This window comes from Tyto alba, unplaced genomic scaffold (assembly GCF_018691265.1).
Source record: "Tyto alba isolate M040663 unplaced genomic scaffold, T.alba_DEE_v4.0 Super-Scaffold_1000006, whole genome shotgun sequence".
In the NCBI taxonomy this organism is placed as follows: Eukaryota; Metazoa; Chordata; class Aves; order Strigiformes; family Tytonidae; genus Tyto; species Tyto alba.
The window spans coordinates 7053866-7063370 of NW_024881272.1; the positions used below are offsets into that span (position 1 = coordinate 7053866).

At 42.5% G+C, this 9505-nt stretch overlaps 1 protein-coding gene across 3 annotated transcripts; it reads right to left on the reverse strand.

Annotated features, from left to right (window-relative positions):
* Positions 1–1652: 1652 nt before the first annotated feature.
* Positions 1653–8979, reverse strand: SELE (selectin E). Of its 3 annotated transcripts, none has more exons than XM_032998688.1 (12): positions 8869–8979; positions 8507–8580; positions 7680–8066; positions 6834–6941; positions 6513–6698; positions 5693–5878; positions 5400–5585; positions 4952–5137; positions 3897–4004; positions 3414–3435; positions 3230–3302; positions 1653–1663 (listed from the first exon to the last, which is right to left on the reverse strand). In XM_032998688.1, the coding sequence occupies exons 2-11, from the start codon at positions 8541–8543 to the stop codon at positions 3245–3247; spliced, it is 1464 nt and encodes a 487-aa protein (XP_032854579.1). In that variant the 5' UTR covers positions 8544–8580; positions 8869–8979; the 3' UTR covers positions 1653–1663; positions 3230–3244. The 3 variants fall into 3 exon arrangements, with proteins under 3 accessions (XP_032854579.1, XP_032854580.1, XP_009975119.2); XM_032998689.2 differs by lacking the exon at positions 1653–1663 and adding an exon at positions 2289–2886 and having other exon boundaries at positions 3230–3299; XM_009976817.3 differs by lacking the exon at positions 1653–1663 and adding an exon at positions 2289–2886.
* Between the last annotated feature and the right edge of the window lie 526 nt (positions 8980–9505).

The window sequence follows — 9505 nt, forward strand, 5'->3', positions numbered from 1 at the left end:
TCCGCGCTAAAATAAGATGCCAGGCAAAACACATATCCCATTTTGAACAATGCCACAAGCCCAGAGAAAGCTTAGGAATTTAAGGGAAATGGAACAAGAGGAAACAAGGGAAGTCCCTCCAGCAAAGACCCTGTGGCCCTTCGGTGGTCGCGCAGCGCTGCACCGTATAGAGGAGCGCCTGGCAGCAAGCATTGCCATGGCCATTACCACCAGCACAGCAGCTCTACAAACAGCAAACAACAGACAGCTGTGTTCACAGGCACTGAGACAGAGACACATCCACAGCAAATAAAATGGCTTCCTGAAGATCCTAAAGGCCTGGACACACTATGCCATCGTAACTGGTAATTCATACCCTAATGAAGAAAAACACAGTGACCAAGAATCAAGCAACCTGGAGAAGCACAGGGTAGGGTTTTACCTGTATCCTGGACTAACATTAATTATGAGGATAGATGTAACCTGTAAATCACTTCAAGGAAGGAGATCCCTTTCAGGGAGTCTTTGTCTGGCCTAAGGGATATATGGGAGAGATAGAGGACTAATCCCACCCAAATGTGGTCTCACTCCTGCTGCCTCTAGAAGTCACAAGGGATGAAGGCTTGGAGAAAGAGAGGGAACTGCTTTACAGTCTCCTTTCTGGCAATAAAGTCACTGTAAGATCTCAGGGAAAGCTGCTAGAAGCACCAGCTCTGGTCAGGACAGGAGAAACTGGGTTGCTCTGACTGCAGCAGGGTAGGAGCCATGCTGGCCTGAGCCACTCTCTCCAGAGGATGCTACAGGATGCCATGCATGTGGGGGACAACAACAAGGACAGGCTGGGGACCCATGTGGTGGTTTAGCTCTCAAAACAGCTCCTGCAGGGATTCAGAGCAGGGCATTTGGGGCTAATCTCTATGTCCCCTCAGGGAACCTGAAGGATTACTGCTCTACATCTGCTCACATGGTTGGGCCCCACCTTGTCAAGGCGGGGGAAGCGCTGACAGCCACTCTCAGTTCTTTAATAGGTTTGGGATAAACAGCAATGGGCCCTGTCCACTGTGGCACAGCACCTCTTGGCTTCCTTCCTCACAGGCCTGATGGCTTCTCTTGAGCCTTGCCTAGGGCAGGGATGCATCTCATGGTTTATCATCAAGGGCTGGCTCCTGGCAGCAGCTACAGAGAGCCACAGTGCAGCTTCTTTGGCTATGTCAGGGGTTGGGGAAGGGTGGCCACAGGGGTGCCTGGCCATCACTGGTACCTGGCCAGAACTAGCCTGTGTTAGGGTCTTTGGCTACAGCCCAAGCCAGGGTGGGAGTGGAGTCCCTAGACAGCAGTGACCATTAGTCCCCAGAGCTGTGCTTCCACCCGTTAGCCCACGGTCTCCTGCACTCAGCTAACTTCCCAGCAGAAAGGGCTGCAAAGGACCTGCATGGGCGGATGGGTTTGTGCTGCTAACTATGCACCAAGATCACCTACCTGCTTCTTTCTGCTCTCCTCTTCCTCCTGAGCATGCCTCTCACAAAGCTCACTGCTGGTCCAGGCACCTGCTTTACAGGACACATCGCTGAGCCTTCCTCCCCTCCTTCCTTTCAGGCCTGGGGGTGCTGGTTTGGGGTCCAGCTCTGGCTGTTCTAGCTCCCGGGCAGTCAGTGCCATCTGCTGGCTACTCTTTCCTTAACTGCTATAAAAACATGGAAAGCTAAATAAGGGACAGCCTTGCTATCTAGCCAGCCCAACCCCTCACATTCTGCTGCTGAAGCCATATCCACGCAGCTGACCTATATCATTTAAATGACATACGCTTCCAAAAAGGGAGCATCACATTTAAAACATTTTATTAGATATTGCTACAAATATGAAAATACATATAAAATTCTAAGTCAGAGATTTTATTTATGATTATAATTTAAACATAACTTAAGAAAGACCTTTGCATCTGAAGTCCTTTAACAGCTTAGTAAATCATACTTGACATATATATACACAAATCTCAGGCTTCCATTTTATTTGTAAATAATATGCAGACATGAAATCCTTACAAACATCTCTCAATTATTTTAAAATTACCTGAGCCCAGATCAATGGCCACAGACATACTCAGGAACATGTATTTTATGATACATTTACAGTTAACAGCACAGAAATATCCACAGTAAAAACCGCACAATTAAATATTTATGCATACACCTGTATTACAGTGCATAATCCCACAGGGATGAGATCATTTCAGATCTACTTGCTGCATTCAGAAACCAGAGTACCTAGTATAAACACTACGATTCCAAGTGCTATTACAAAAAAAAAAAAAAAAAGTTTTAAGTCCCTAAGCTTTCTGGGACATGCAGCAGAAAACCAAATAATTGCCTGTATCACTACAGGCATATTTGACTAGGACATCTTCTTAAAAAAACCTGACTTCAACAACAAACCAGATCAGTGGTTTCAAAGCTGAATATTCAGTGAATACTTTTTCTTCCTGATCATTCTGTTTCTGCAAGTATAACCCATATGTCTCCAGAGAAGACATCTCCAGCAGTGTAGTAAGTGATGTGAAATAATGCATGTCTTCACCTCACCTAGGTACCTTTGAGTAGACCAGAGGAGAAACCAGCCTCCTCTTTAGGCAGCAGCTTACTATTTGCTCACCATCTGGACAAGAGATGGCAAGCTCCCAGTTATGATAACTACATGACTGAATGTAGACAGTATTTTGCCAGAAAGCCAGAATTTTACTCTCTGCTTGTCTTCAGTGGAAATACCAGACAGCTTGAGTTCAAAATTTCTGAACAATACACAAGGTCAATCATCTTGTCAGCAAGAGGTAAAAACATCTGGACAGCTGCTGATTTGCATGCAGTTTCATTCTCCGGAAATCTGAGACATAAGTAAAGATGGCTTCAATTCCTGCAGAGAGAACAAAATTCCTCTATAACTTGGAAAATTGGCATAGATTTGTATTGCTCTCATTTCAGAGGAATTTTGTATGCAGCAGGTAGCAAAAATGCACAAAAGTGTTCCTAATACTATATGCAGCTGGACAGAATGCTAAGCAGAGTCATCCTTAAGGAGCTGAATAACCATTTCTAAAGCAATAAATACAGCAGTCTTGCTAGGAACTTCCATGCAATGCCAAGATGCATATTAGGTACCCCAAAGGACATATTGCTATTTCAGCAATTAACAGCTCTGATTGCTTGTGTGATTAAACAGAATTGCATTTGTGAGTGCAGCTACCTCATACGCTTACCTGAAACACCTGGAATTAGACATTCTGGCCAGCACTTTGGAAACTACCTTCAGTGGTTAGGCTCTGGCAGCTGCTATAAAAAAACAGAAATGAAAAGTACTTCAATGACAACTGGTTTATATCGAATACATTTTAGCAAAATGATTGCAGTGTTTTTCATGCTGCTTTTTGAGACACAACTTACCTGGAAGGTGTAAATTTCTTTACTGCAAGAAAAATAAGAAAAGGTATTAGCACTTCAAGATGAAAGACCTCTCATGCAAACTTTTTCTTCTACTAAAAAAACTCTCATTTCTGAGTATCTGATAAAAAGCCCTTATCTAGCAACAAATCTCACAGACAGTTATTACTGTGTTGTCATTAGCCTGATCTCAAATTCCCATTCACTTTCCCTGGCAGTAATTACCAATAAATAAAATGTTGCTTTTTTCTTCTAATTCTTATTTTACAAACATTTGGGCTTTACTATTTTTGACTTCTCAATGTTCATCCAAAAGCTAAACATGGCATGTATGCAGGCTTCTCGAAAATAATTTTGGAATTTGTTTAAGTATGGAATTTTCACTTTTTCAAAAAGCAAAGTATTTGGGGTTAGAGAGGTTTTTTTCTCCACTGAAAATTTTTCGGGAAGGTAAATAAAACCAGTGGACCCAGTCCAATTGCTTACCTTTTCTTCGGAAACGTCTTGCAAGCCAAAGGAGGAATGATGCTGTGGACAACAGAGAGGCACTTGTGGCTGCTATGCCAACAGAGACATAGCTGACTTGTTCAGAAGCTGAAAGGATGAAAAAGTTTCAGTGAGATCAAGAGGCATGTGTGGTCTTTGAAGCCCTCTACTTCTTCCTTTTCCTTGGGTTCTTCAAGAGGAACCAGAATTGCAGCTTGTAACATTTAAGTTTTCTCTCGCTGAGACAGGACACATCCTGTACACAGGGTAAAAAGCTGCATACTAAAAATTATCCCAGCCATTACTGAAGCAATGGCAAGGGAAAAAACTAGCTATATTAGGGTCTGTCTAACCTCCAGCCTCACATGGGAATTTATCCTCATCTTTTATTTTTCATGTTTCAGTTCATATTTTAATTCCTACTGTGCTGTCTTCCTCTTTGAGCAATCCTGCTGAGATCAATGGAATTATTCAAGGCTCTAAATTCTGCTCAAGCAAATAAAGTGGAGTTGAGCTTTTAGGACCTGAGGAGAGCGACAGAGCTCTTACTGCCTTGACTGGGAAGGCCAAGCTGAGACTTCTGCCCTGTAAATGACAGCCTTTGACAGAAAAGCTCTGTGAGGTCTTTTGGCTGAGGAGTTCACCTAAGAAACTATCACACCAAATTAACAAATCTGTAAACTTTTCCACTGAGAAACACACTTACAAATGAAGATTTCCCCACAAAGTTCTGTTTCTCTAGAAAAGTTTTTTTCTTTATTCATAGGTAAAAAGGTCAACATGAGAAATATTTTAATTAAAACCAAACAAAACAACCTGAAATCAGGTTGCAGCTTCTGGTTTTGGATAAGAAATCACAATTTTTCACCAAGACCTTTTAGGAATTTTCCCCTCTTCTATTAAAAAACTACTGAGAGATTTTGTTGAGCTTTTTAGTTAATGGACTTCACTAGAAGTTCTAGCTCCCTGGTTGATGTTACCTCCTCCACCCTTTCATACCTCATTTGACTAGAAACCCAGTGCCACCTCTCTGTGACTAGTCACAGGTAAAATACCTTCACATGTGGGCAGACGGGCACTCCAGTTTCCTGAATGACTGCACTCAAGAACATGAGAACCATTGAGCATCCATCCTTCTAGACAGGTGAAGTGGCAGGTTGTGTTGTACATGAAGTTCCCAGCACCATGTGAGCAATCCATAGAGCCTTTCTCAGGAGAGTTCAGTGGTTCACACTGCACAACTGAAATACAGAAAGAAACAGTTAATAGTCAATAAGGACTTCCCTGTCTTTGGCCCAGTTTTTTGCACTAGTACACTGTATTTTCAAATTCATTTGACTTTGGGATGGGAGCAGTTCACGGAGTCCTGAGCAGGCATTTCTAAGGCAGGGCAAGTCACAGGTGAAAACATGAGAGCTTAGTTTGGACCCAGGACCCTATAGGAATATGGATTTCAGCGTGTTGTCCAGTGACAAGAGTATTTGCCAACCCAGTAAAACTTACCTTTGCATTTTGGCAGTGGCTCTGACCACTGTCCCTGTGCCGTGCACTCAATGCTGGATGGACCATCCAGAACGTAGCCCTCGTTGCAGTGGAAATCACAAAGCGAGCGATAGGCAAGATCTGCAGGAGCATGGTCACAGATCACAAAGCCTTCTTCTGGCCAGGTTACAGCCTCGCACCTCACAGCTGCAACACATGGATCACAACAGAAATCAGCACAGATGACTCAGGAATCCAGCATGCCAATGCTGACAGCCCCAACTGCTCAGGAGAGCAGGGATAAGGAAAGGTACCTGCACAAGATGGCTGCTGCCTGTCCCAGGTCCCAGAAGACCCACACTGCAGCGTGGCTGGTCCTGTCAGGGCAAATCCTTCCTCACAGGTGAACTCGCAGGTAGTACCCCAGGTGAGCTCCACAGAGGGATGGGAGCAGTTCACAGCACCATGAGCAGGCAATTCTAAGGCAGGACAGGTCACAGCTGAAAAGCAAAAGAGATAGCACAGAGCTTAGCTTGGAACAAACCATAAAAAATTTTTCTTTCCTGAAACTTAGCGACTTACCCACTAAATGGAAGCAGCTGTAGAAAGGAGATCTACTATGCTGCCATTTCAGGAAGAAGGTAAGAGTGGAAAGATATCAAAATGGAAGACTGACTCTTAAGGCAAAGCTGTAAATTCATCTGCAGCTCATGACAGCAACTAGTTACAATCCAAAATTTTCCCATTTTGTCTGCTGCTTGGCGATGTTTGATGCTTTTATTTGCTTCAAACAGTAGTTTAATCTAAGCTGAACACCTCAAAAAGTAATTCCTACAGTCAGGACTAACTGTCCTGTTGTGAGCAGTCTCACAACTGGATCATCTCCATTCCCTGTTCCCCACTAAGATGGGGAAAAGTCTTTCCCTACAAGGAAATCTAGACAACGGCCAAGACATTCATCCTGCCCATTTCATCTCTTCAGGAGCAAAGAGACCTGCGTGTTACAACAAAGTAGAACCTTCACCATGTAGTTAATTACGAATGAATGGGCCAGAACTTCAATTTGTACCTACTAATAGAGCAACACTGAAGTTTACAGAGCTATGTATAATGTAGAAATCTTGAGAAGCTCACCTTTGCATGCTGCAAGAGGGGCAGACCAGACCCCAGAAGAGGTACAGTATACAGAGTCCAGTGCAGTCAGTTCATAGCCTTCCTCACACTGAACTGTGCAGGACGAGTTGTAGCTGAAGTTCTCCAATGGATGGTTGCACTTGAGGCTCCCATGATCAGGTTTCTTCAGTGGATCACAACTCTCAACTTCAAAGAAACACAAGAAGGTACGCAGTCAGTCTCACTGGCAGAGCAGGTAAATCAACAAGCCAGACAAACTGAACACTAGCTAGCATGACTATTGCCCTGGTTGAAAATGGAGAAAGGATGGAGTAATCTTACCAAACTCGCATTCAGGCCCATAGAATCCAGGGTTACAACGGCAGGTGTGATTGTTAATAGTCTCTATGCATTCTCCACGGCCACTGCAGAGAGACGGGTTGCAAGAAGCTGGAAAGGAAAAAAACACAGCAAATTATAAAAGAATTGGAAATGGCCACTAATGAAACCTGACTAGCACTTTGTTTATCTTTCTGGCACTAAACAAGCACTTTGTATAGCAAAAGAAAAGTAGGGGGTTTGGTACATAATCAACACTTCTGACAGACTAGCTCACAGTAAAAGGATTCTAATAGCTGGAAACTCCATGACCACCTGTTCTCAGGTAGATATCAACAATATTTAAAATGTAAAAGGAAAAATATACTATGGGGTAGGTAGAAATCCTCAACAGGTACATTCTTCATTAACTCACCACAGCTCTAATGTGGCTGATATTTGACTTGGACTTTTTTTAACCTACCCTTAGCCACCTCTACACAGTGTCTAATCTAATCCAGTGGTCTATAATCAGTAGACAGATGCCTCTACAAGGGCAATTCTTATCTAGCTGAGACACCCACTTGAGAGTGGGATGAAAGTCACCACCTGGAAGAGCCTGTTTCTCTCTACTGACTATAGAGCAGGTCTGATGATTTGCTCATAAAAGACATATAATATTCTGGGAGCTAAAAGGTGAGATCAGTCCAGCTCTTAGAACAAGAACATCCTCAGCCCTGTAAGTAAGGATAAGTGTACAAGTGCTTACAGGGTCAGGTAGTTAATGTGTAAGACTAGGTTAAACAACTTATCCCACCCAGCATCTCATCTCTACAGAGGCACACTAGAATAGTCTTTATCACACCATACCTGTGTAGCACAAGGCAACCTTCTTTTTCTCACACTGTTCATCATTCCATTTGCCATCATCCTTCCCTCTTTTGATGTAGATTTCAACGCAGTCCTCGTTGTTCCCTTTGCCATTTGGCTCACCTGAAGCCCAGTTTTTTGCCTCTTCTGTCAGTTCTTTGTTAGTTCCAACCCAGGTCCACACCTCGTTAATTTTTCTGATTCCAATCCAGTAGTAACCCGGATTGAAGGGTAAGAAGTTATTGAGATAGTTGATTTCCTCCTTATTCTGAATGGCAACCATGTTGGTATACCTCTTTTTGCACCACAGCTCTGCTTCCCTGTAGGTCATGTTTGTGTCTGAATAATGGTATGTCCAACAATTCACTCCCTGCAGTATTGTGAGTCCTAGAATTAAGAGATGTCAAAGAGTTGGTGTCTGACTTTTGACCTTCTCTCTCTCTAGAAGAGGATATACAAAGCTCTATGAATATTGCAATCTTATCAATATCTGAAACTGCATAAAAAGTACTGGCAATTATTTTATAAACAATCAACTGGCAAGCTTCAGAACAGGCTTGTCAACATCAAGTACAGGCATTTCAGCCTGTGAAACTATGTCCAGTCACACAACACTTTGCAGATTTCACAGAAAACTATAGGAACCAATTATATATTTGACAGGCATGCAGGGAAACATGCCATTGCAGCTAGAGCTTTTTCTATGTGAACCTAGTCTCAAGTTAATTAGGTCAGGTTCAAAAATTCTGTTTAATTCTGAGCGCAAACAGAAGTCACACTAATATTACTACCCTACTAGTTTTCTATACAGAGAAATACACACTTACCATAAGCAAGAAGAGATAGGAACCACAAGCAAATCATGTTTCCGGGACTCTTTTCTTCTCTTTTAAGCAGATGGCTATGAGAGATTAAAGGGACACATTTGTAAAGAACAAATACTGACTTTTTATAATTCAATTTAAAATAATGTCTATGCAATCTTCTCTACATACATTTTAACGATTATTCTAAAACTTAAATTTAAGATTTCAATTTTTAGTAAATTATTCATTTTAAACTGGTTCTTAATATCAAGATAGCTTTTAAATGTAAACAGCTTTTAAAGAACACCAGCACAGAATTCCATCTGTCAAATTTTCCTTTAGCTGCGCAATGAAACAAAATAACACACTCCATTTATACTCACAGGTTGTAGCTGTGGTGGCCAGGTGGCAAAAGTCCTCTGTGATATTTCTCAGTGACTGCTTTCCGTTGCTAAATTGCTGAATACGGACCTGAAGATTACGTTCAGCTCCAAGTGTCTGGACTGTGTAACCCTCTGCCTCTACTACGGCCTTTTATTCTCTCAACTGGCCTATCCTCCACGAGATGGGAAATTCCGTGTAGAAAAAAAATTTCTTGGAAAACCCCAGGATCTAGCCCTCCCACACATTAAGCCTGATGTTTCCCCTTGCCAAATCAACCCTCCCTCAAAGACACACTGTACTGACAAACTGCCAAGTGCTGCATTACTTAGTTTTACTGACAGAAACACACAATTCCAGGATATCAGGAAGGAGTGAGATGGTTAGTTTGAGTTAGTCGCATGAATTAGCAGATTCCAACTTGTCACCTAGTATAACGTTTTGCAGCAAGGACATGCCGGTGCTTTTGGGATCTCAGTAAGAAAGGCACCGACACTCAGACACTTGTTAACTAAGTTTGAGTAAAAGGTAAAAACTGCAGCATTGAATAAGCCCTTCCTTGTGGATCACAGCATGCTGGGCAGAGTTCTCACTTCTGATAAGTGTTGCCAGCCCCAGAATCGCTAGTACTCTATCTAG

Excerpts from the sequence above, each read along its gene's own strand:
- SELE (XM_032998688.1), bottom strand. The coding sequence starts at position 8,543 with ATGATTTGCTTGTGGTTCCTATCTCTTCTTGCTTATG. Across the intron at positions 5,879-6,512 it reads CCCTCTTGCAGCATGCAAAG|CTGTGACCTGTCCTGCCTTA; the intron begins GTGAGCTTCTCA and ends TTTGCTTTTCAG. Across the intron at positions 3,436-3,896 it reads AAGACGTTTCCGAAGAAAAG|TAAAGAAATTTACACCTTCC; the intron begins GTAAGCAATTGG and ends TTTTTCTTGCAG.